The following is a 26,791-nucleotide window of genomic DNA, read 5'->3' as shown; positions in this document are numbered from 1 at the left end:
GGAGGCAAAGTTGAAGGGACCAGAAAATATGTTGGGGTGACTCAATGTCCTGCTCCACCAACAACTCCAGTCCCATGGAGAATCAAGGGGCTTCAAGGTGATGAGTGGAAAGGGAGAATTCATACAGCCATATTTACCCTGATAATCATAATACAATGTGAGCCACCCAGATAAGAAGCCTTTAGAACTTAGCAAAATTTTCTGAAAACATTCAAAAAGTCATTCTGCTGTATATCCCCCACACCTTGAGGGAGTGTTTTTCTCACTCAGCCCTATAAAAATAAAACAAGAACAAAGAAAGAGCAACAAGAAGCTTTTAAGAACCAGGAAGACAATTCTCATAGCTGCCTATGGGCAAGTCAGGTGGCATACAAATCATAGAATAGTAGAGTTGGAAGGGGTCATGAAGACCATCAGGTCCATAAATAAATAAATATGAATGTAATAATGAAAACAATCTCATCTCTGTTCTCTCCATACATGTGAAAATGGAGGATGGAGGTGCTACCGCTCCAAGTCGTGCAATCTCCCAGCAGTCCAGCAGCAATCAGCACAGCCCACCTGGACTCTGGACTGGCTGGCTTGGATGAGGTAGCCAATAAGCCATTCAGCATTGTGTCCCATGCAAGCTTCCCTCCCATCCAATGCAACTCCTTCCTTGTCACAGAAAGCAGCTCTTCTGTCACTTGCCAACCCAGGCTAAGATCCTGAATGGAGTCCATTTTTTGTTTAAATCCACCACCTAAGCAGCGGTGGTTGCACTGCCTGGGGCTGGATGCCTTTCAGGGAAAGGACCTGAAAGGCGCCACATGTTTGTGCGAATTCTCACAAATGCAATTTGCAAAATGTAACACCTGTGCCTGGCCAGGAATTCCCAGTCCCAACACAATAGCAGGGTGGCAGAGGCAACCAGCCAGAACAAATGGCTAAGCCCATGATGGTACAGGGAATGCCTTTTCTTTTAAAGGGTGGGAGGGTATGTGGGCAGTGGCAGGGGCCATCCAGAGTGAAGGAGTCCATAACCACCAGCTCAGATGCAGCCAAGTGTCCTCTTGGAGTGACAGATGGTCCCTGTGCTGGCCACAATGATGCAGGCCAGAGATATTTAGGGAAAATGCAGCTAGGAAATTTTATTACATTAAGTAATATATAATATTAGAATTAAACAAGGGGATGGTCACAGCAGCTACCCAGTTGGTGCTTCTCTATCAGAAGAAGCCTTTCAAATAAGAGTTTCTTACAAATGCAGAAGTCATAACTTCCATTTATTTATTTATTTGTTTGTTTATTGGGTTTTATCTCAGTGCATTAGCCAATAATATTGTTTTATATTGTTTTATACTGTATGTTTTATATCGTATATTTGTATTTTAATGTATATATTTTAAAATGTTATTTTAATTTATTGTTGTAAGCCGCCCCGAGGCTTCGGCGAATGGGGCGGCATAAAAATGTTTTAATAAATAAATAAATAAATAATAAGGCTCCATGAGCCCTCTGGGACTCCAGTACTTGCCCCATGTTGACACCAGGCCTGAAAGTCTCTGAGCATTTAGCTTTGAAAAGAAAAAGGACTTTGGGAAATATCTCCTTGCTAAACTCAATCCATTCAAAAGAATTGCACTTAATTAAATCAACAGGCTGCACCAGGCTTCAGTCTACACAAAATCATAGAACACCAAAGGTGGGATTGGCCAAGAAGCCATCAGATCCAACACCTGTCTCAATATAGGACTCCAAGTTAAACCATCCTTCTCAGATGGCTGCCCAGCTGCTTCTTGAATGCCTATTGTGTGGGAAAGCCCAGGACCTCCCTAGTGCTTGTTCCATTGTTGTATGGCTCTAACAGTCAGGAAGTTCTTCCTGACATCTAGCTTGGAATCTGGCTTCCTGTAACGTGAGCCTGCAATGTCCTGCATTTTGGGATAGTCAAGAAGAAATCCTGACCTTCCTCTTTGGGACACATTTTCAAGTACATGAAGAGGACTACCATTTCTCTCTTCCATCTTCTCATGCTATACATGCCCGATTCTTTCATTTCTTCTCACAGGGCTTTGTTTCCAATCATCCTTTTCCCCTCCTCTGAACACTTTCCATTTTGTCTGCATTGTTCTTCAAGTAGGGTGCCCAGAACTGGACACAGTACTCCAAATGAGGATGACCCAGTGCTGAGTAACGGGGAATTAGTACTTCATGGGATTTGAATAGAAGTGATATTTCTATTAATGCATTTGTCCTTTTTGCAGTCACATCATATTGTTAATTCATGTTCAGCTTGTCATCTACAACAATTCCAAGATCCTTTTCATGTGTACTATTGTTAAACCAAGTATCCCCCATCTAAACATTTGGATTCCTTTTCTAGGTTCAGAACTTGGCATTTGTCCCTATTAGACTTCATTCTGTTATTTTCAGCCCAGCACTCCAACCTATCAAGATCAATTTAATTTTGTTTTTGTTTTCCAGGGTATAAGCTATTCCATCCTTCTCCAAGATGGTTTTGTAGATCAGAGAGCAAGCCAGTTATGTTCTATTCATGTTAGCTGTTTGTGAATGGCCCTGTTGAGATATCAAGTCACATTTCTAAACTTCTGTGTATGTTCCTTTCTATTTTCCTTGCTTCTTAAATGGGCCAGATAGCTTTAAAATATGGCATCCAACAGGTGAAAGAATGGGCCAGCTTTTTGGGGTGCCATTCATTGTTGTTATGCACCACTAAGTCATCTTCAACCTATGGCAACCCTATGAATGAAAGCCCTCCAAAATGTCCTGTCCAAGACAGCGCCACTCAACTCTTCCAAGTTCAAAGGTGTGGCTTCCCTAAGGGAGTCACTCTGTCTCATATTTTGTCATTTTTGCTTCTAGGAAAAGCTTTGATCTAGGAGCCACATGTTTGTCTTTCTGTCAGACCAGAAAGACAGAAATTCTCAAAACTCTTCTTCAGCACCATGGTTTGAACGCATCAATTTTCTTCCTATCAGCTTTCTTCACTGTCCTGCTTTTACACCTATAGTTTATGATTGGGAATACTTTGGATTATCTTGACCTTGGTCTTCAGTAAATTTAGGCTGAAATTCACCTGTTCCCCTGCCCCACACACACATACACACGAGAAAAGGAGGTAGACAGAGGACAGCAGGAGAGAAGGTAGGAGTCTAGGTGCCTGGGATCCAATCAATGTTAGAAGGTATAGTTTAAACCCTCACCTGTGTAGTCCACTGGCAAGTCAAAAAAGAACTCTCTCTTTTCTTCTGGAGATCAAGTAAGTTGCAACGTGGTGTTCATTCCCCTTTCTCTATTTCTCTCTCTCTCTCTTTGGATGGGGAACGGAGGGGGGAACGCAAGTGAAGCTGCAGACGCACACCCACTTGCCTGGCACTATGGTTCAGAGCAGACATACCTAGAGCCTGCCCAAGGATACCTGAATCTACAGAAACTAACAGGATCAAATGAGATCACTCACCAAGTGAGAGATGGAGGGGCGGGGGTAGGATTACGCTCAAGTAACACACTTTTCCTTCTATCGTTCTTAATGGGAAACTTGAGTACGTCCTGGAAAAGGGCTCATCAAGATTCCTGGTGAACCGCTGCAACATCTTTTTACTTTTATTGCAAAAATATAGTCTGGAGGCAGCCAGGTGGGCATGGACACAGTTACATAGACTCATCTCTTTGCTTTTTAAAATACCCGCTGGATAGCTTTTGTTGATTTGCTTACTCTGTTTATGGTACAGTCCAAGGATGCTGCCCATAATCCTCCAAATTCAGAGGATCATGGCCATCCTCTGCAGAGCTGACCTGGGCTCTCTCACTGCGGAGCTTTAGAGGAGGAGGGATGAAGGCCAAGCTGCTTCCAGGAGGCATCTTACCTGGGCTGCACCAGCCTTCTCCCCTCTCAGTCCACCAGAATGTCCACAAAGCCCACATTGTATCCACATTGGCTGTAAGGGAAGCGAGGGACACTCCCAGGCTGCGAGTGATTCCTGGCTTTGCAGTTGGGACTCTGAACATTCCTCTTCCCCTAGAGTCTGCCTGAGGGCACAGGATTGCTTCTGCCTACATTTTTTCATCCCACTCAAGAGCCAGAAAGGCTCCTGGAGCAGCTTACAGCAAATCAGTAACATAATTAAATAAAGCATTTCCTGCCCAGAAATGTACCATCTATAAATACACAACAGGCAAAGAAAAAGGAATAGTGAGGGATGGGGGTGGGGGAGTTTGGGGCACCCTCATAGGTATGGCCAGCCAAGGTCTGCTTGGTTCCACCCAGTGACACCCTGGCTTGGCTTCTTCTAACCTGCTCTCCACCCCACCAGTGAGACTATGAGCTGCCCACCTCTTTGATCTTTTAATTGGCCCTTTAGGAGTATCCCTTAGGATGCTGGGTCTCTCTGGAGTCTCAGGGATTAGGCAGTCTTGAAATGTGACTAAAGACACACTTACAACCCCCACAGACAGCAGGGGGAATTTAGTATCTGGGCTGGTTTAGCACTTCCTGTGGATCGTGTTGATCAGATTCACATACTGCTCACTGGCACTAGCAGCTTTCTTCTAGTCACAGGCAGGCTAAAATACTTACCCTTCACTTCTAGCATGGCTGAGGAAATTGTTTATGCTGACCTCAACATCCCTGAACACCCACACCCACATTCCCAAGGCTTCTCTGTCCACCTGAACAGCTCAGTAAGTAAGTGTTAATGTCAACTGCTGGTTTGTGTTTAGTGTTTGGTTGTCATCTCGCTGAAGCAGCAAGCCTGGAAGCCTCCATGGATGTGATGGGTTTGGACCCTTCCAGGTCTTAACATTCTTTGCTGATTTGTATGCTAACGTGTTTGTTGGTTGTGTTGGTACGAATGCATAAGGATGATCTCGATATTTGTGTGAAATACACAGAAATAAGCTGTGCTACTCCAGAACTAGATATGATTTTTGAGCAACAGAAAGGAGGAGGAAAGCTCTCTCTCTCCCTCTCACTCCTCCTCTCTCCCGCCAGTCTCGGGGGAGGGGGTGTTTGTGTGTTAAGGGTGGGAATGTGTATGTGGAAGTATTGTTCAGTAGTTTGTACAAGGAATGAGAGTCTTCCATAAATGCTATCACAGTTTCAGGCCTTTAAACAAAATGACCTGGGTTTCATACTTGGGAGAATATACTAGGTGGGTACATTGCATTGCAATTTTCAGACTTCTATACATTGTCATTCTTTTTCTCTGATGATAAAGGGTTTCTCAAATGGCGGTGGTGAAGATGATGAAATTCAGCTACAGTTCTAGCTGTGTTTTGTTAAATTTCCTCCCAAAAATTTTGCCATTCTACACTGAATGATCAGAATTCATCTGATATTCAAATGAATCTTTGATTCAGCAGCAATTTCTCTGGAAAATGTGATCATTATTTTGGTTTGCAGAGAACCGTTTGATTTTACTTCATTTTACTGGCGTCGACTCTTTACTCTTTCTGGCGCCAGGTAAAAACCTTTTTATTTACCCTTCATTTTAATAACTAATTTAATAATTTTAACAAATTAATAACATTGTCCACAGTCTCATTTTCTTTTTCTTCTTTTTTCCCCTCTTTCTTTAGTTTTGAATTGTTCTTACTGTTATTTTTGAGTTGTTATTATTGAATGTTTTAATTGTATTTCATATTATTAATTAATTTTTTGTAAGGCGTCCTGAGGCTTGGGCAAAGGTTGGGGTAAAAATGTTTTAAATAAATAAATTTTATTGACTATCTATCACCCAATAGTCAAAGCTCTCTGGGTGGCTGACAGAGATTAAAATTTTTAAAATACAATATAGTACATACTATAAAAACAGCTTAAATGCAAACTTATAAAACAAACAACACACATACCCCTAACCAATTTAGCAATCAATAATAAAAAAATTCAGGACCCAAATTAAAAGCATTATCATAACCTGCAAAATGCCTGGGAGTATCAAATTTTGCTGCCAGAACATGGAAAATATGTAACCTAGTAATTCATTAAATATTGGAGTGTGAAAATGGCACAGGTGAGTTATACTATCAATAACTATCCTTAAACCGATCAAGGAGTAAATTCAGTATATTGGTAAATGTGTATGTGTGGGTAACATTATGTGGGGAAAAAACCCTTTCATTTTCCTTCGTGTCTTAGCATTATAAAATTCTTTAACCTGCAGTCAATTGGAGGGACGCAAACTCAAGCATTTCTTTCACGCATACGCTTCAGTTAAAAAAATTCCTGCCATACATTCCAGCTGCAGCACTCCCGTTGGCTCCTGGTTGCTCTCTGCATTGGGAATGTCATCCTCGTGGTAGCTGTGATAGCCTTGGGTGAGTATCTTAGCCCTGCATATTCATAATTGCTTCTGCTTTTAGTGGAATTCTATATAAAATATGTAATGATGCATTGAAAGACCCCATCCTTCTCCTTTCAAATGTTTTCATTCTGAAATGAAAGGAAAAAGTTTCTGTCACTAGTACTCTCCTATAATTTGCTTGAATATGGTGTTTCTTTAATTTTCTTGAATCTGCCTCTCTTTATGTATGTAATGCTGCCACCAGGAATTTAATTCCAATCATATTAATTAACTTCTCCCATATTATTGGGCCCAAGTTAGAAGACTCCTTCACTGGACTATGTGGTCCTGAGGGTGAGACACTGATATTCAAGCAGCCTAGGGCTCTGAGTTAACAATAAACAAAATAAAACTTTATCTGTACAAGAAGTATATTGGTTTCAAGATGTTCAGTAACATATTTCTTTAGTGAATAAAATAATGCATAATATAACAACAGCTTTTGACTGAGGGATCTCACTCTTTCCCTTCACAAACATTCAACTCACAGATCCTTTCTGTTGTAAAGGTAATTTTTGACCAGTCTTTATTTCATTTATCCTTCTTTTTTCAAGTCTTTATTCTAGCTCTTTGTTTCATATTAAACATTTTAATGATATATTTTCATAACATCCAATCTGCCTTTGGGTGCTTGTTCACTCAGAATTAAGCCCCACTACTTTTGCTGGACTTTATGTGCAGATAAATGTTCACAGAAGTGCAGCCTTTGTGCTAAATAGTCACTCTGGATCTAATGTACCATCCAAACTCACCCAGTGACTGGGTTCACATGACAGGACAACTTGCCACAGGTAGCAAGACAGGATGAGTCTTCATGTTGTGTGAACCTAGACCATTTGTGCAAGGTAGCTTGTTTGACGGCAACAAGCCATCCTAAAAGCCTATGGGTTGTTGTAAGGGTTCTTGTACCCGCAATAGGTTGTCCTGTTGCCATAACTCAAGCAACTGAGCCCATCAATGGGACTAGGAAATGGCTAGCCCACTTGCCAATCTAGCTGAGCTTAACCAGACCACAGGCCCAGGTGGGACTTCAGGGTGAAGGGGAGGGGGGTTCACAGAGCAATGGGTGCTTTGGGACAGGGACACATGTGATAGAAGAAGAGGGCCATGCCCATGATTCGCCAGACTTAAGTGCAAAAAACGGTTCCTTTCCGGTCAGAAATCACACTCTGATCTTTCATCTCCACTTCATTTCTAAGAAGCTAGTTAGCGAAGCATCTTCCCGAAAAGGAAGTTATGAATACTTTCTGCTATGATGGCTTTATGCTCAACCTAATTTTCTATTATGGTTTTAAATAATAAGGTCTGAGGCAGGAAGATGGTACAGGCAGCAGATAACTCAATTAAAATAATTATGTTTCTGTGTAGCCAAAGCAAAATCCACAGATTCTCAACTATTTATTTGTTTGTTGCCTAAGCTGCCCCACCAGCCATAAGCTCTCTGGGTGGCTTACATCATTTAAATCCATAACAGCGTAAAACAATACAGCACTCATTGCAATTCACAATTACAAAAACCAATAGTGATAAAATTGTAAAAAAAAAACCTATCCAAATTTGATAAAACCAAGATAAACAAAATAAAAATAATAAATAAAATAAATACATAATCCCAAAAGTAAAACAAACCCATTAAAATTGAATCATACCATAATCTAGCATTAACACAAATTGGCAGCATCACAACATAAAAATAAGATTAAAACATCTATAGAAATAAAGAGATTGCCTGATCAAAATAACTGCGGAACAAATACGTTTTTGGCTAGTGCCAAAAGGCCATGGCTCCAATGGAACTGAGTTCCAGAACGTGGGCACTGTGCTCAAAAAAACGCTCCTCCCTGCAAACTCCCCTCTCACTTCAGATGAGAACCGCATTGAGCAGGCTAAGTATATCTGAGGAAAGATGTTCCCCTATGTCAGTGAAGGCGAACCGAGTGCCCAAACTGCAACTCAGAACCCACTTATTTATCGCAAAGTGCCAACACCGCAATAAAACCTGAATTTGCTGAGCACCAGCACAGGGGGCAGTGTTCCACTGACCACCAGCTTTTGGCAGGCCCTGAAAAAGGCATCCGAGTGTATTTCCTACCTTTCCTACCTTCTGCCAAAATCACAGTCCAAGGAAATCCCTGGTAGCTCACTGATTGGCCATGGGAAAGCTCAGCGAGTCACGACTGATGAGTGACCTCATTGCCTGGCGCCCTTAACCTTTCTGAATATGCACATGGCTGCTGGGGCGATCGTGTGCCAACAAAGAGGGCTCTGGGTGCCCCTTTGGGCATGCGTGCCATCGGTTCGTCATCACTGCCTTATGTAGTCTGGCCCCAAGCCATTTAGGGCTTTATATGTCCTTGTGAGCACTTTGAATCGGGCCAAGTTGTGAGGTTCTAAGGCAGCACCAGGGCTCCCTCTTCTGGCCAGAGACCAGAATAGCAGCCTGGGTGGTTGCAGGACTGCGCCCATAGTCAATCACAGCCACCTGGGAGGTTATGAGCACCACCTGGGAGCCCTGAGGGAAGAGCTTTGTAAGAACTGGCTCTTCCCTTCAGACACTGCCTCAGTAACAAAGGCTTTTGAAGCTCCCTGTGTATTCTGCAACCCGCTTCTGGAACTCTGCTGGTTGCCTTGCTCCTGCCTCTGCTTCTGGACCATGCCTGGTTTCACCTGCTCCAGCTTCCACTCCATTTCCCACGTATAGGCATCTCCTTGACTTGTTTCCCTGGCTTTCAACTCCTGACTGGCATTGACTGCTCTGCTCTATTTGGATTGACTTCCCTCACACCTCTGTTATCTGTCTTGACCTCTGGACTGCCTGACTACAATTTGGAATGGGCCTGTCCATTGTATCAGTTGTCTGGGTCCTGGTGCCCTGACCTGCTATTCAGCTGCCCGCAACCCAGGCACTGACACCAGATGGCGACCGGCAGCCCATGTAGCCTGCGTAGGACTGGCATGATGTGCTCACAGGCATCAGTCCTAGTCAGCAGACGTGCTACCTGACTTTGGACAGGTTGCGAGGGCCAGACTGTTTTCAAAGGCAGCCCCATGTGGTGCCTATTGCAGTAATCCAAGTGGGAGGACACCAGAGCATGGATGACCATGGCAAAGCTCCGCTCACCCAAGTAGGGATGAGCTGATCAATCAGTTGAAGCTGAGAAAAAGCACTCCTGGAAACTGAGTCCCCCTGGGTCACAAGCGACAGCTTGGGGTCCAGGAGCACTCCAAGGCTGTGAACCTTATCCTTTAGTGGGAGCACAACCGCATCCAGAATAGATCAAAAATTACCCAGTTGAACAGACAGACTCCCCACCAACAGCACCTCTGTCTTATCTGGACTGAACCTCAGCTTATTGGCCCATATCCATCCCATTACTGAGCTCAGACACCAATCCAGAACAGTCAATGTACCTGTAGATGATGATAACAAGAGCTGGAGCTGAGTATCATCACCGTTCTGATGACACTTCAGCCAAACTTCCTGATGACCTCTCCCATTGGTTTCATGTAGAAGTTTTGGAGTCCGGGGGACAGAATAGAGCCCTGTGGGATGCAGGGCACAAAGGCTGTGGTGCAGAGCAATTGGGCTCTCCCACACTGGAGACATTGAAAAGGCACCTGACAGCCCTCTGTGAGGGAGTTTTGCACTGAGCAGAGGGCTTATACCTGATGGCCGCCTGGCCCCTTCCGAGTCTACTCTTCTATGATCCTATGATTAGAAATTCCAGGGGAACAACTTTCAGGAGAGAGAAAGCTTTATTTAGATCCTGGAAGTCTTGCAGATGAACTTGCACAGAGGTTCACAAAAAAGAACACAAAGTGCATTTTTATCTTGTTATTATACAATTGGCCTATCTCATTTATGGACTTTTATTGAGGATTGAGAGGATGTCAGCATCTGCTCTTGGGACTTCTATCAAACTTGGGACTTTTTTTATTATTGGCTAGAGAAACGGGACTTGGCATAGATTTAAATATGTTTTTTAAGCTATTATAAATGGAAAAAGAAGGGTGTGGGGGCTGACCCAGCGGGCTCAATGTTTTTGATGTTGGATGTTGTTTGTAGTTTTCTTTTTTGTTTTCTTTTGGTTTTTTTTTAGGATAATTTCAAATAAAACTTATTTTTAAAAAATCCGCTCTTGGGCAGACAATCAGGGCAGCACAGACATGTTTTGAGAAGTGTATTGCTAATAACCTTAAGTCGAACAGCAACTGATTAGTAGGGAAACTGCTATGGATGACAGCAGAGTAAAAGGAGTACTAAAGGAGGATACGCTTGAAAGAAGACTGCAGAGAGGGAAATGAATTTTTTGAGTGATTTCCCTGAAGAAGAGTCAGGGCAGGGACCCAGTGCCTCAACCTATATTATCAGGATATATTTGAGCTGTGGCGGCAGAGAGTGGTGATAAGCAATTTAATTCCAGTTCAGCCCCCACCCCCCTCAGTTTGGTGCTCTCCAAATGTGCTGCACTGTGGTTTCTTTCCTCCCTGGCCGGAAAGCTATTTAGGGCAGGTAAAACACAAAGGGACTGCAAAGAGTTTGCAAAGTATCTTTTAACACAGGATGCTTTATTGTCAATGGGAAACCTCATCTTTTGTTGACTCTGTAATGTGTCACCCCCCCGCCCCCCGCAGCCTTCTGCAAACAGCAATTACAACATCTTAGGGATTCTGCCACCACATTGTAACTATAAAATCCCCACCTGTCCTTCTGTTCCGGTGCTTACTGGAGAAGCACTGTGAAAGCCTCCTCAGTTTTCCCAGGAACTCTGCAAAAATGGCTACAGGTACAGTCTCTGTCCAGAAGCATCTTCCCTTGCTTACACCCTCAGGAGCTGTAGCCAGTTCTTCCCTCCTGGTTGTCTTTGACAATAGGTGGGCATTTCTTGGCTGGGACTGATTACAACCTTTCTACAATTCAATGATCAAGGGTGTTTGGCATCTCCGGAAAACCTTGTCTGGACAAGGAAAAGGGCTGCCTTGATCAAATCTGGCTGCACCTCTTTTGGAAGGGGTGCCCCTGGCTCTAAAGCTCTTCCTATTGGCCTGTGGGCTGGGGGTAGGACCATATACAGTCCTGAGTTCCTGCTGAGCCAATCCATAGATATTCCTTCTTGGGGTCAAGGGTGATTTTATGTCAGAGTTCTATAGGCTCTTCCTATCACACTGTTGTATTGCCAGAGGATCCCACTGAGCCAATCCCATCAGGCTGTGCCTCTAAAATCTCTTTTTATTGGCCCATTGGCACGTAGCTGTTTATTACAGTCAGTGACCAGCACGTTTGGAAAGAGAGGTGTAGTATAGATTTTTACTTGGGTTGTGCTATTTAGCGCTAATATCCATCTTCTCTTTCTACTCTTTGGCATCCATTGATTGAACTTTGACTTTATGCCCATTCATTTAAACATCTGAATTTTCCTTTGGGGCTTCCGGAAGCTTTGCAGCTGGAGGCTGAGAAAAGAAAACCTGGGACTGGTGGCCAAATTCCCAGTGACTCTGTCGAAAACTTCCAGCTTCATCTGAGAAGCAAACTCTGCAATCAAACCCAGGACAGCATCTCAGGTAAAACCAGCATGTGGTCCTTTATCAACAGCTACGGATGAGGAACTGCAGTAGATGTGTGCAAGGCCTTCCCCTTCTTCCTTCGTCAGATGTTCGTCTGTGAGGCTTTGTGGCCTCTGAGCGTCTGCAGGCGAAGGTGTGTCGCTCACTACAGGCAGGTGTCTATGAAATGAAATGCCAAACCGCAGTGCATAGCAAGCTGTGCATTCTGGCTTATAAGGGACCTCACATGACCCCTACATTTGACTGTGCGCTTGAGGGGCGCTAGGCCCTCCCTCCCACTTCAATCCTCCCTTGGGAAACCATGAGAGCACCAAGGTGCGCCTCCCCTGATTGTGAGCTTCTTTTCCCTTGAACTTTGCTTCCTCCAGATAGTCAAAGCTGTGGCGGGTTGGCTGGGCCAGCCAGTCAACCTCGGCAAGCGGCGCGAGAAAGTTTAAAGAAAGAAAAAAAGACTGCAGTCCAGAAATCAGTTACAAAGCATGCTCGGTTTAGTTGCAGGGGGAGAACAGCAAAAACTTCTTCCCCCAAGGTTTTTTCTTCTTCTCTCTTCTCCCCCCTCACCACCGGCATCTGCTTTTATTATTTCACACTTTTTACCTAGGCATTTGAATACAGCCAATTAGCCATCGTATACAAGCAGCCAACACCTTAATGCTTAGGTTACAAGCCTTATATGGTTACAAGCCTTATATGGTTACAAGCCTTATATGGTTACATAGGTAAATTACAATACTCTTGGTCTTCGTGTGGTACGTGAGTACAGCATGACCCAGCAATGAATTCCCACACAAAGCCCACTGTCAAGCCAGTTTTTGTAATCCCCTTTTCACAGCCTCGGAAGCTTTCCTTTTAAAGTGCTCAGAAGTACCTTGGTAAGGCTGCCCCTGGTGAACCAGTATTTTCTATTATTATCCTTATCACTTTTGTGCACAAACTGCAAAATATTCTTGCCACACTTGCCATGGGGCTCCTGGGTGACAGGGTTTGTATGACATGACAACCCATCATGGCTTATAGACCCAGTGTGTTAGTGTACGGGTGGGCATCTTAAATTTGGATTACAAGCCACCCAGAGAATGGGCAGGTTTGCACAACATGGCAAGCCATGATGATTGTTAGTACATGTTGGTCTGTTTCAACATCCAGATCCTCTTATGGTATTTCAGCATATGTTTGGTTTTTAGAAACCAAGATAAGAAACAACGGTCTGTTCTATGGTTTCCATGCTTCACCCTGGTTTCCCCAGTCTTCCAAACCCAACATTGCAGTTTCCACAGTCCTCGTGTGTCACTACCACAGCATTCCCTGGAAAGAGAGGCAGCTGCGGATGTTCCAGCCATTCAGTATGAGATTGAATTTCAGGTGTAGTGGCTGATGGGATCTGTGCCAACAGCAGGATTGCTGAGCAAGAAGGGAGTGGATTTGCCGGCATTGGTGGTTGTGTTGGCATTGCCAGCATGGAAATTGGCTTAAGATGCGGGGGAGGCTCAGGCTGTTCTGTTAGGCCTTCCCAACACCCCTCCTGGGCTTCATGGCAGAGTGCGTCCCATGTGTGCATTTGAGCTACCAATGCACACATGGAATGCACATTTGTATGTCTTTTCTGGCTTCTTCCACTTAGATGTTTATTTGAATGTGGATTCTTCAGCACATGCAGCTGCTAATTGCCATTGGGAAACAGAGATCTGCATCATATTTGCATGCTGCTTTCCCTTTGCAACCTCTACCCAGGTTGTTCTTTCCCCACCACAGCCCCACCAGAACTGGGATTGCAGACCCTGGCCTACGCAGGTAAATCCAGGCCATTCTGCATTGCAGAACCTCCCTCACGGGGAAATCCACTTTCCCCACTGCAAGTCACTCCCTCCTGAGGACACTGGAGAGAAGCAAGCAGCTTTCGGTGTGTCCTGGCAAGACCATCATGCTTCTTCCTTAAAGGAATTTTATGATGGGTCTGAAAGTCATCAACTTTGACACTCTGCTGTGTTTCCTACAGCCTGTTCCTTTTTTTTCTCATTGCAGAACATTTTTAAGGTTAAAAAAACAGAGGGAATCACTGCACAAAGCTTTTGGATTGGTAATGCTCAGAGCCCTCTGTTGAGAAACACCACAAGTAACCAACCACCAGTTTCTTGGAACCAGAGCAGCTGATTTAGGTTGAGTGAAACTATCCAGCACCTTCAAGGAACTGCGGGCATTGAGCCACAATAGAGTAGAATCCATTCTTCATTGCACTTTGGTCACAGGATTCCTACACTTCTCAATATTCTGCTTTGGAAATGGAATCCTAACTAGAATATCAATTATGTGTCCCACCTCTCTCCACTTCTGCAGGAAGTCTCGCTTGCCACCTCTGCCCTGCAGACTGGCACCTCCACAAGGACAAGTGCTACTGGCCATCGGAGGATTTAAAATTCTGGAACCAGAGCAGAGATTACTGCTTCACAAGGGGTTCTCAACTGGCCGTGATCCAAAGTCAAGAAGAACTGGTAAAGGGGGCAATTATGCAGTCACGGAATACTTGGCATACAATGGCTTTGCTTTTTCTGAAGGAAGGCTTGACCTGGAGGGGAATTCCAAGCAAAACTATACAGGAGCACACCCTTTAATCAGTGGTATGAGCTGAGGATCATGTGGGTCCCCAAACTATGGTAAATTCCTTGGTGGGCTCATAATTCAGCAGAATGCCCCCCCCCGTTCCTCCCACCCCACTCATGGCCTCCAGCCTCCCTGCTCCTCCCAGGCCACCACAGCCATTCTAGACTAGCTAGACGCTCCTTGCAGCCATCCTGTGGGGTCCCTACAGCAGCTTCTCAATTCCAAAAGTGCCTGTGGATCCCAATGCCTAGTATCTGAGTAAAGGAAACCCAAGGAAGAAGGGTCCACCCGCAGCTTTTCCTGCCATGCTGCATTTTCAATCAGTCAGGACTGTTCAGTGGAAGGACTTTCTCGGATGAGCCTCCCCTACCTACAGCCCAAAGCAGAACAGTCCAGTTTTCTCATAGAACCGACCGGCTCTCCAGGCCGGGAAGCACGATCCCTTCCAGCCCAGGGGCCCGTTTGCCCTTTTGGAGACACTCTGGGGCACATACTTGTGGGGGCAGAATGTGTTGGAGTAGGAGGAGGGACACCCGCAAGTTTTGGCCGAAAACTCTTACTACTGGTCCGGACAACATGAGTGGAAGCTCGGCCATAATAGGACTGCTGGAGGCCTCACACTGAGAGCAGCTTTAGAATTGAGGTGGGATTTCTGGTCTGATCAGGAATCCATGTTGCAAGTCTTTCCTGCTCCCCAGATACACCTTAGCAAGGCTGATGCTTGTGTAACTGGCAAGTTCTGTGGGGCTATTTGCTTCCTAATGAACATTGCAGCACAACGTAACATACAAAATGAACCTCATATCAGCAATTTTATAACAAAACAGCATAAACAATTCTAATCATCACAAAATGCTATGTCATTCTGAATCCAATTCGAATGAAATAGTTCAAAATGTCCTCTTCAACTGGTCTGAACACAGAAGAGTCAGCTGCATGTGCAGAATCTTCAAATTCCTGGAATAAAATGCCAATTCGGTGCCATTTACCTGAATTCATTATGTGGATTCACCCCTCCACACAAGCATGTAGGAAATATAGCTAGACCAGGTCAGCAAGGACCTTAGTGGCACCAGCTCCTCCTGCATCAGTTTTTGCATTCTTTTTTATTTGAATTTCCTAAAGTCCCGCTCTTTCTTCATTTCATGTCTTTCGGCCAAACCAGTATTTCATAGGGGTTGTACATGCCTGCCCCGAAGACTCTTCCTTTTGTGTTGTGTGTCCTGGTACTTTCAGCCCTATTGTTCTACTCTCACAGACCTCTAGCAAACTGCCTATGGGATCCCCCACCCGCCGCCAAACCATGTATGCAACTTATAGGTTACAAAAGGATCTTGTACGGATCCATCACGTGGCCCACTTGGGAACTACCTACAAGCTCCATGCATTTCCTGCATGTCTAAATAAACTGGAAATGTGCTTTTGATTGTGCAACTATAGCAGGCTCTCCAATTTTTCTTGCAAGCTGTAGGAGAGTCTAAAAGAATAAGCAGGGAGTAAAGGCTACCCAAAGCTGGGGAACCATAACTATTTGGTGTAGCAGGGAAGGAGGGTGGAGGCAGGGGAAGGGAGCACGACCTGCTGAGGACCTGCTGGACTTGGTCTCTGGAGAAGAGGCTCTGCACCTTGCTGCAGGCAGGCATCTGAGCTGGTGGTTATTCAGTTTGTATTTGTGAGCATATTTCTTCAGGAGAGTCTGGAGGGGTGCACCATGAGCTTTGTGAGTACACAAGCTTTGTGTTGCCCTCCGGGCTGAGGCTGCAGCTGGGGCTCAGAGGGATCCCAGCCGTCCTAGGAAGGCTTCCAGTCTGTCAGCATGGGGGTCCTGTCTGTGGTGGAGCTGAGCTGCATCCCAGCCCAGAGGCTGGACTCTGCAGTGTGGGGTGCAGACCTCGTCTGCTGATGCCCAGCCAGAAGGCACTGTGTTCCGTCTGGATGTGCACGTCTGTCTAGATGAATACAAGCGGCGATAAAATAAATTGTGAAGCAGAGATTGGTGTTTGGATGGAGAGAAAGAAACAGGAAAGGAGCTTTAAGCAGATGGATACTAAAGGTAGGACGCTCTGCTGCTCAACAACTGTGAAACAGGCAGGAAAATGCGGGGAACACAACAGTCTTAGTGCCTCAGAATACTTTCTCTTCAATACAGGGATTCATTCAAAAACTTTTATCAGATCAGAGATACTGGATAGGACTGGAATGGTCTGGAACTAAATGGACGTGGATCACAGGCTCTCAGCTGGATCCCAACATGTGAGTTCCTCTTTTACGGAAACTTTTTTTCCCCTCCTTTCCTTTCAATTATTGTAGCAGAAAATCACGGAACTTTCAGAGCTGAATCTATTTGGAACAACTATAGGTTAATGCTGGCTTGTTTAGTCCATAAACCTGCCGCACCTGGGCTCAGATAACATGCACACGGTCTATAAGCAGGACAATCATACTTTACGGAAAATGGAAACAGCTCACATAAGGTGGGTATCCCTGCAAATCCTGCGTTAAAGAACTCGCGGTTTGCCACTGGGACATGCAAACTGTGCCCCTGTTTTGCATTGTCTTTTGACAATGCCCCTCATCAAAGACCCCGGAGCAAATTTAGCAGTCATGGAACAGAGGATCCACTAGTGGTTCAAGTGCAGGAAGCGGAGAAGGTGGGTGTCTGCTTGCAGCCCCTGGCACTACGTGGTGCAGCCTCAGAGCAGAATGCCTGGGCGCCCCATCTCCAGGCTTGCTCTGCAGTGGTGAAGGCGGCAGGGGAACCTGCCAGCCTGGGTGGCGGAACGAGACTGGCCCTGATGGAACACACTCCCTCTGAAGGACCAAGTGTGCCGCTTGCCTGTTGCACCATCCATGCAGACACCAGGTGTGTTCATTACGAGCCATGCCTTTCCTCAGCCCTGGCCGATTCACCAGCAGCATCCCGACCTGGCAAAAACAGACCTTGCTCCCGGCATCCATGCCCAGCTGGACTGCTGGACCACATTTGGGCAGCCTTTCAAGGTGGTTGGGAAGCTCCCACGCATGCAGCCCACTGCCTGTCCGCTCTCCAGGGCTGGCAATCACAGCTCATAACACCAGCAGTGTCCCAGCAGCACCAGTGGAAAACTGGGGGTTTCCAGGCCTAACTTAAAGGACTGTTGTGCATGTTAAAGGCCCATCGGTGGCATGTTAAAAGCTGTCGGTGGCTATGAGATGTGTTAGCAGCATGCACCTGGCAGGACAGAAGCAGGGTGTCTATGCACATCGGTTGCTGGGGAACATGGGCAGGAAGGTGCCGCTACATTCTTGTCCTGCTCATGGGCTTCCCACTGGGACAACCGTCCTGCCACTGCACGAGCAGAATGCTGGACTAAACAGGCCTTTGGTCGGATCCACGCTGGCTCAAGAATGTTTGTACGCTCCTAAAAAGCTTGAAACTTCCATGGAGGTCCCACCTTTGCTGTCTTCCCCCCAACCTGGAGCCCAGCAACTTAGTTTCCGATCTCTCCTTCCCAAGGATCTGAAATGGAGAAAGCAGGAGTACAGTAGCTGGCAGTCGCAGTATCAAGGCGAGCGAGGATTGTTCAGCCTGTCTGCTCTAAGAGTACTTGTGCACTTTTGAGAAATGCCAAATGCCCATAAAGACCCCTTAGGATGGGGTTTTGGGCTACCTTGCTTCTTATGAAAACAAAAATGCTTGTGCAGGCCTCAGCTCTGATAAGCAGGTATTTGCTTCTCTTTCACAGGTTTCAAGAACCAAGATATACTCCTGGAAGTAATTGTGGTCAGATAAAGCATACCACAAAGGATCCGATAAGGCATACAATAGCATCTGACAAATGTGCAACAATACACCAATGGGTTTGCCAGAAAGAGGCGTTCTTGCTGTGACATTTTATTATTATTAATCTTACACTGCACTTGTATCTCACCTTTTTTCTTCTTGCAAGGAACTCAAGGTGGAGTGGCATACAAGGTTCCATTTCTCTTCATTTCTCTCCTCAGACCAGCCCTGCAAGTTAGGTCAGGCTAAGAGTCCATGACTGGCCCAAAGTTCAGTGAACCTCCTGGCCAGGTGGGGACTGGAATCAGATCCAAACCCAAGTCCCAACTCTACCCACCATGCCACGCTGGCTCTCAATTTTAGTTTACGTATAAGCACGATGTGCTGTTAATGTGCTGTTTGCTGCAAGTCCAAAATAAAAACTCTGAACAGCTATGCTTCTTTGAGCAAAATACCTGTAATCCATTTCTAGCAGTTTTTTTCTCTGCAGGGAGCAAGTCATTTGCAAAGTTAATGCGACCTCTTTGGCTTTTCTAGACCAAGCCACTATCAAAGATTTTGGATTCCAAAAAGATATGATCGTTCCTGGAAAAATCCATTCCTCCTCCTCCTCCAGTACAGTGTAAAGGTCTCCTGAGCAGAGAAGAAACAGATTCATCTGAGGGAGGGAGCAGAAGACATCAGCACCCCGCAAATGAATGAGTGCTCACACGGCCCCCCTGTGGGCAGTATGTCCATCGTACCACTGAGGGCAGGGAGTGGGAAGCATGTTGCCCTTCTCACCTGCTTCCCTATTACGCAAGCAGCATGTTTGGGTTTTCTGAAGGTCGTTTGATCCTGCTGGAGAACCCATACAGGCATATTAGGTTAGGTCAGCTCAGGGAAAGGTATGGAGTGGCTGGTTCAAAGCAAGACTGAGAAGGGGAATGATGTGGGTGAGCCCTAAGGGGATCTTATTCATGTCACCATTGTTCAGATCTAGAAAAATCTGTTCTGATATTAGAGCAACAAGTCATTTCTTTCGTCAACCGACACAGCCTGACTGTATCTCTGCAACGAGATGACAAGGAAGCATTGAGAAGAGTGATGGGGAAATTCAGCTGACTGAGATGTGCATGTCAGGCTCCCAGAAAAGATGTCTGGATCCAGCTAGGATAAATATTTCACACCAGAAGCTCCCTGGTGCAGGTCCTCCCTTCCTGTTGCATTTGTCACGCACTTCAGTCATGGAATACTTCATGGGAAGGGTCTCTCACCGGATGCCTGCGGGCACCAGAATCCTTTTATTATCTTTTCCATTTTTTAATATAAGCACATGGATTTATAGGTAACACATACAACTTTCTCGCAATTAAGCACAGGCTCCAATGAAAGCGAAACAAATAGTGAAGGAAGAATCCATTTAAGCTGACCTCCATTTGTTGATAGCAAATATTGACAGCAAAGCCCTCAGTCCATGATATCACAGGTGTTCATTCTTCCATGGCATGAGATCACTCTTTACCTGGGCCCCCGACCATCTGTTACTTTCCGGGTAGCAGGCAAACAATTCAAAGGGCAAACCCCCGTCACACTGCCTCTTCTGAGCAAGAGGGCCCTGGCGGCACTGGACTTCCTGCTCTTGGGGGAAAGGGAAAGTGCCAAGCAGCACGGAAGGCACGAATGCGGAGCACTGCCCATGAAAGACCAGGCGGGTCGGTCTCCCCAGCCAACGTTCGCAGGCAGGCCCACCGACACACATTGCAAGGCTGCGGCCGTCACAGCACAAAGGTAACCTGGGCCCTTCGGTGGCGGCGGCGGCTGCAGGGAGACGCGACTTGTCATTACCTGGGAGCCGTGGGCAGGGGGAGGGCAGAGCTGGTGCGACGCAGCGCCAGGCGTGCGGATCGTCACCTGCTTGCCGGCTTGCTGCAGATCCAGGCTTGCTCTATGGCGCAGCTGGAGCTGGCGATGCCTCTCTGGTTCACGTAAGCGCATTCTCCTAGTCCACCGACTGGAAACCTGAAGAGCAACACAACAGATGTCCAAACATTCACAGGAGCAGGAACCCTGAGAAATAGCATCACATCACAGAGCAGAAAGGAACACCCAAAGGAAATTGGGGAACAAAGCAGCGAAAGGGGCCAAGTCAAGGCTTAACAACCAGTCCACAAGGTTGCTAAGCGGTCAATGGATATTCTTTGCTGGATGCTCTTCTAAATGTTTTTGTATCAGGAAAGCTTAAAACTACACCCACCTCTCTGTTTTGCTCCACTGTTTCCATTTAGGTCTAAGCTACTGTAGAGAAATCCCTGAAATATTTGCATGTGCCTTGATAGTTTCATGCCCGGTCTTTCTGAGAAACTGCCAGTTTCCGGACTCACCAGTTGTTGAAAATGGTACCATCGATCCATCTCCAGGGATCTGTTTCTAGATCTCTTCGGAGGCCAATCCAGTAGTCAGCAGGAGTTTTATAGCGTCTCAGGAAGTTCTTAACAGAGGTTAAAAATATATATGCACACATACCATCCCCAGTCCAGGCAAACTCCATTTGCTGCTGATACAAGAACGTTAGGTCAATCATAATAACCTAACCCAGATCTTGAGACCATGTTTTCTCAGGCCAGAAGAATACCAAGCAGCACAGCTGTGCAAAACCTTTGGATAGAAAACAAGACTCAACTGACTGTTTTGGTGAATCATCCAAAAATGCCATCCGTGGAAATCAATAGAAAATTGGACTTCTAAAATGGAAGGAGGGTAAAAATGCACTAGCTCTGTCAGGGGCATAACACATGATGGCACTTAAATGCAGGAAGACATGGACCAGATCTTGTGCCTTTCCACATCTTGTGGGGAGACATAATTTCCTTGGAGATCCAAACATCCCATCCAGATCACTGAACTGAATGGGAACATGCAGTGGATTGGACTGGCCACAGCTGCAGCCCGTGTCCTGCGGCTCACCATCTCTTCTTGGGAGTCGACTACTGTCAAAGAGGCGTTGAGGGAGGAGCAGTCGGACTTGCTGGATGTCCAGTTCTTCTCTGCCTCGGCAAAATGGTAGCATCTCCTTTCGTAGCCAGCCCAGCCATCTGGACAGCAGCCCACTGGAGTGGCGGGAGCCCCTGGCAGTTGTGCTGGGGTTGTCCCTGTGGCGAGAGGCGTGAAGAAGGTGAGATCGGTGCTCCCTGCATCTTAGTACAGCTACTGCGACCATGAGGGGAGCTTTGCCACAATCAGGGGGCTGAGCAACCACGCCCCACCTCCCTTCCTACCTCTAAGTCCTGAGTGCCCGAGACTCAGGTGCACTGGGGGAGGGAGGGTGGCAGATTGACGGAGCGCATGCACTGCATGCAGAAAGATCCAGGGTGCTTGGAAGTCCCCGGCTTCTGCGGGTAGGACTGAGAAACGACCTCCGGAGCTGCTGCCGATCACCGCAGAGAATCCTGGGCGGGACAGACCAAAGGTCTGACACCGAACATGGCAGCTTCCCGTGCCTGCCTGCATAGGCGATGGGGAAACAGGCAAGGCGGATCCTGGGGGAAAGAAGTGGACAGCTTGGTGCCCACCTTGGTGCTGGGGTACAGGCAGGGCCACAGTTTCCACCAGGGCTGCCACTCACTCCCGGATGGGCAGTCCTTGGCCCATCAGCATCAGGTGGATTCTGTGAATATTTTTATATTTATGATTACACTTATGCCCTGCCTTTTCTCCTTTGTCAAGGGGGAGGAGGCAACCAGCATGGTTCTCCCACTCCATTGGATCCCCATTGGCTTCTGAGGTGAGTTAGTGAGAAGCAGTGCTAGGCCCAAAGACACACCAAGAGCTTCTCAGCACACTGGGGACTTGAACCCAGAGCCCCAGCCCAGCACTGTGACCCCTGCACCACTCTGGCTCTGCCCCCAGTGAAGCTGGTAACCCCTCAGGGCAGAACGAGAAATGTTTGGAGGGGCAGGAAGGCCTGTGGCGACAGAGGACACAGCACAGGGCATCCACCCATTCACCTGATGAAGTGGGGCTTCTGATGACGAGGACAATGATGAGAATGGCATTAAGTATCCAGCTCCCAATGGCTGTACAAAGTGCTGCTCCGGCCGTGCCAAAGGGAGGCTCTGCACGGGAGGCTTTTTAAGGGACGGAGGTCCGCATCCAGAGTTTACAGAGCAAATATCAGAGGCGACCACGCCTCCATGGGCCATAAACTGGGAGCAAGTGGCAGCACCCTGGGAAAGATGCGCGATCGTGGGTCTTTGGCCCCTTCTTCCAGCCACGCCGGCCTCCAACCGCCCCACCGCCCCCGCCCCGCTACCTGCACGCCCCCAGTTCCAGGACTGCGGCGGCGCTTCCAGGAACGGGCCGTTCAGCAGCCCAGCAGAAGCCAGTTCGAGGTCTCCATCGAGGCGCCCTGCCCTGCGGTGCCAGTTTGGCGAAAGCTGCTCCTCGACCCGCCATGTCGGGATGCTGCCTCCGAGCCATAAGCCCGGCATGCTTGTAATTCTACCCTTTCTTAATTCATTTTCACGAGATACAATAAGAAAGGAAAGGCGATACAGGAAAGGAAGGCACCAAGGGTCGATCCACAAGTATAACACTGACACCAGTATTTAACACAGTCTGCAGAAAACTGCTCTGAACCTCTGACTTTGGAGTACCGCCAGCCCATTGTTAACACCCCCTTTTCAGGTCAGCTCCCCTCTTGGATGCACACCATGCATGGTGAGAGAGGTCTGCGAGTGTCAGAGAGGCAAAGAGCAATGTCGCCCGGTGGCCAGACTCGCCTAGCAGGTCTCCCAAGGCGAAATGGTCAGCCTGGATATCCCAACCTAAGACGTAGCCACCTTCTTTAGGAGGAAGAGTCTCATCAGCAGAAGAGAATGCAGAGACTCTCCTGAAGAACAGTAGCTGAGGGTGACACTGGCAGAGGATCGTTCAAAGACCATGGCGTGAAGCTCAAGCTACTCTGGTTAGTACAGTGCAGAAGAAGCGGTAACAGATCACTTCTGGATATTTTTTACCTTGAAAACCCTGTGGAGAAATTATCCAAAAGGAAACGAGAAGATGAGATCCCCATGTTGGAAGGCTACTGGGGAAGAGCAAAGCAGGAAAAGTGCTGTCACTAATGACATGACTAGATCAAAGCCAAAAGGAAGTCTAGTGGCTGAGGTACCAGGGGTGAAAGGGAAGGCCAGTGGTACACAACCCGTACTGTTGGGCCTTGGAACATGGGGAGTATAGATCAAGGCAAACTATAAAACAAGAAATGGAATGGCTGAACATCACCAATGATGTGGTGTGAGCAAACTAAAGTGGATTGAAATGGGACATTTTGAGTCCAATAAGCACAAACTCTTTTATTCTGCAAAAGACAAACTCAGAAGAAATGGAATGGCTCTAATACTGAGGCAAGATGTTGCACGGGCAGTAAGAGGCTGTAATGCAAAGTCCAACTGAATAATATTAATCAAAATTCTCGGAAAACCTGTCAACATAACCATAATTCAAGCTTATGTTCCACCAACAGATCCTGGAGGAGGAGGAGGAGGAGGAGGAGGAGGAGGGGAGGAATCAGATCCTTCTGTTCACGTGCCAGAGAGGATATTGACAGCACTCCAAAACAAGATATTCTGATAAGCCTAGGTGACTGGAATACAAAAGTAGGAAACAAAGCAGAATCATACATCATATGAAAATTTGGCATAGGGATCAGAAACAGAGGAGGAAAGTGACTCATAGAATAATTATGTGAGGCCAGCCATTTGTTCACTGGAAATACATACTTCAGATGACTGTCAAATGGACTTCACCAGAGGACCAAGGGAGAAATCAAGTTAACTATATAATTGGATTCATGAGATACAGATTGTGGAGATGACTATGAACTAGTAATATAAAAATCAGAGTCAAGCTGAAAAAGGTCACCAACAGAAGCATGGTGCCAAAACACAATCCATGAAGACAAGACACAGTTTGCTGTAGTTTGTTTCTTGTATCTTGTAACCCATCCAGAGAGCCATACAAGTTTACCAGCCTGACTTCTCTGTCTGGAAGAAGGTACAACCAAGCTGAACATGTCAGGCTGTGGAGACAGCTGTTCTGCATTTGTTCTTTAGTTAAAGGAAAGACAATAACAATGAAATGTGTTGTTTTACTGATAAACAGCTGCCAGGTGGCCAGCCACTGGGTCCAAGGGGAGAGGCAAAACAAGCAGAGGAAGCGATGAACCGTGTAACCTGACGATTGGTTTAGAGGAACTGCGTGCTATTGCATTTCTCTTCTGTACATCTGAGAATAGGGAACTATTTCTGGCTTCCGAGGTTTTAGTTGCAGGCAAACATATTGTACAATCCAAGTGATTGATTCTCACATCTAGTGCTTATTTACCATGTTTTTCCTCTGTTAAATTAGTAGCCTGAGTGGAAGCTTCTCTAGATGAGGCAACAATGAGCCAATCATCCAAATGGGGGTATATATGGACCCCACTGAGACAGAGGTGAGCGCAAACAACAGCTGTGCATTTCATGAAAACATGGGGAGCTGTTGGTAGTATGACCAAATGTTATCTGGCCGTAGAGTATTCTCACCTGGTTAGTACATGCTTGATGGTACCAGGCATCAACATGGTTTCTCCCAGGCAAAAAAAGGCACAGGGATTGTGTGTGAGTAGGCAGTAACTTGCTTCCACAATCCACGCAGTTGCAGAACAGGGCCTTGAGCACCATTTTGTTGGAAGGGAAAGTGGGAAAAATTATATTCTTTTCTTTCCTTCTTTCTTTTAGAAAGAAGAAATGAAGTGGAAGATACCTGGAGATGATAGAAGGTCGGAGTCGAATTGAAGAGGCAAATGTTCATGAGGTAAGTAGTAGAGGAGAAACTTCCTGATCAGCTCACAATGGTGGTCAGAGAAGAAGTGAGGTCTCAGTGGGAGCCCCTCCCCACACGCTGGGTTTGCCCAGGGGCCAGACTCCCCATGCACAATCATCATCAGCTTTGGGATCTTTCCAAAACAACTCCATACTCGAACACAGAGCCCGCATGCATGATGCACAGAGACCATGAAGAGCCACATTCTGGAGCTGCACTTTACATGCAGACAGCTCCCCTCAAGTGACCACCTCAGGTGTGCCTACCTCCAGCAGACAGACAAATGTTCCCCAGGAGAAGAGATCAAAGCAGGGAAGCCTTAAAGAGTGGATAAGAAAAATAAAGCTCTGAAAATGCCCAGTTTTGAGGAGGAGCAAGATGGCGCCAAATGCTCCCAAACGCACTAAAACGTGCCTCCTCCAGCTGCCCTCCCACGTACCGAAGAGACGGTGCCTGAACAGGAGCCACACCGATCTTCCTCTGCTGTATCAAGGCCAGCACAGGAAGGCAGGGCTCAGCCTCCACCCCCTCCACGGCTTGCTTCTTTTTTGGAAGGAGAAATCCGTGTACTGCCACCCATGGAACACGCAGACCGATCCCACCTCAGGACCAAGATGCGACTCCCGTCACCATCACTCCCAAGCATTCACTTCTGTGCAGGGCCTGACAGACATCCCGATTGTTTCGGTTCCCGATCACCGACCAGGACCTCAGAGCCAGGTGGCTGGCTCCACCCTGCTGCCGCGAATTCGAGGCCGATTTCTATAGACAGCGCTGGGGCTCCGTCAATTCCAGGCAAGGAAGACCTCACGGGAGCCTGGTCAGATGGGATTGGCACTCCACTCATACTGATCCTGTCCTTCCAATACTGGTGCCTGGATGATCACGGGATGCAAGAGATGGCACTCCCCCTAAGAGAGATGGTTTGTAGCCTGGGGTGCTCCTGGAGCCTGAGCTCTCCCTTGTTTCTCAGGTGGCCTCAGTAGCCAGGAGCACAGTCTCGCAGCTTAGGCTGATCTTCCAGCTACGCTCCTACTTGGTCAAGCAGAGCCTTGCCACAGTTATCTATGTGCTGCTAACCTCTTGCCTGGATTACTGTAATGCGCTCTGCATAGGGCTGCCTTTGAAGACAGTCCAGGCTCTCCAATTAATCCAACGCAGAGCAGAGTGGTCACCAAGAAGGACCATCCCCAGAGAACATATCACGCTGGTCCTCCGCCAACTGCATGGTTTGCCTGCCATTGCCCGGGCCCAATTCAAAGTGCTCGTGCTAATATACAAAGCCTTAAACGGCTTGGGACCGGGATAGCTAAAGGAACACCTGTGTGCATATATCCCTACCAGACCACTCAGGTCATCAATGGAAGCCCTCCTTCCCGAACCCCCTCCCCAAATGAGGAGAGGGGGGAATTTGAGAGGAAAAGGGCCTTCTCTGTAGTCACACCTCACCTTTGGAATTCCCTCCCAAGGGAGATGCAACCGGCACCCGCTTTACCTTGCTTTTGGCACCAAGTTGAGACTTTTTTATTTAGTATCTGTTTTTAGAGCATGATGATTGGTCTTGATGCTGGATTACTGTTTGACTGGTTTGTTGCTTTAATGGTTACATTGTGCTTATTCCTCCTGTTGTATTTCTATTTCTATTTTTGTATTCATATTGTATGTTTACTCGGTTTCA

General features: G+C 46.7%; 2 protein-coding genes across 5 annotated transcripts in view; one reads left to right on the top strand and one right to left on the bottom strand.

The window, feature by feature from the left end:
• LOC123017937 (C-type lectin domain family 7 member A-like) overlaps positions 1–18,705 on the top strand; it is a 49,192-nt gene extending 30,487 nt beyond the window's left edge. For 3 of the 4 annotated variants that reach the window (XM_044419621.1, XM_044419623.1, XM_044419622.1), the window contains 6 exons: positions 4,593–4,683; positions 6,243–6,318; positions 11,781–11,906; positions 14,244–14,398; positions 16,657–16,760; positions 18,233–18,705. In XM_044419621.1, the coding sequence (XP_044275556.1) occupies positions 4,593–4,683; positions 6,243–6,318; positions 11,781–11,906; positions 14,244–14,398; positions 16,657–16,760; positions 18,233–18,377 (697 nt within the window). In that variant the 3' untranslated portion in view covers positions 18,378–18,705. The remainder of the gene's footprint in view (positions 1–4,592; positions 4,684–6,242; positions 6,319–11,780; positions 11,907–14,243; positions 14,399–16,656; positions 16,761–18,232) is intronic. The other variant, XM_044419624.1, reaches the window with a different exon arrangement.
• A 442-nt stretch (positions 18,706–19,147) lies between these two features.
• LOC123017943 (C-type lectin domain family 2 member D-like) lies at positions 19,148–22,739 on the bottom strand. Its single transcript, XM_044419635.1, has 4 exons — positions 22,562–22,739; positions 21,217–21,401; positions 20,634–20,740; positions 19,148–20,271 (listed from the first exon to the last, which is right to left on the bottom strand). Exons 1-4 carry the CDS (start codon positions 22,737–22,739, stop codon positions 20,160–20,162), a joined length of 582 nt encoding a protein of 193 aa, XP_044275570.1. The 3' UTR covers positions 19,148–20,159.
• Positions 22,740–26,791: the final 4,052 nt, after the last annotated feature.

The sequence above is a fragment of the Varanus komodoensis genome, unplaced genomic scaffold (genome assembly GCF_004798865.1).
Source record: "Varanus komodoensis strain SLA01 unplaced genomic scaffold, ASM479886v1 scaffold105, whole genome shotgun sequence".
NCBI classification, from domain to species: domain Eukaryota; kingdom Metazoa; phylum Chordata; class Lepidosauria; order Squamata; family Varanidae; genus Varanus; species Varanus komodoensis.
The sequence above is the reverse complement of the archived record's forward strand: the minus strand, read 5'-3'. Positions and strand labels throughout refer to the sequence as shown.

Excerpts from the sequence above, each read along its gene's own strand:
- LOC123017943 (XM_044419635.1), bottom strand. The coding sequence starts at position 22,739 with ATGCCGGGCTTATGGCTCGGAGGCAGCATCCCGACATGGCGGGTCGAG. Across the intron at positions 21,402-22,561 it reads CTGGAACTGGGGGCGTGCAG|GGACAACCCCAGCACAACTG; the intron begins GTAGCGGGGCGG and ends CTCTCGCCACAG. Across the intron at positions 20,741-21,216 it reads TCGACTCCCAAGAAGAGATG|AACTTCCTGAGACGCTATAA; the intron begins GTGAGCCGCAGG and ends ACCTCTGTTAAG.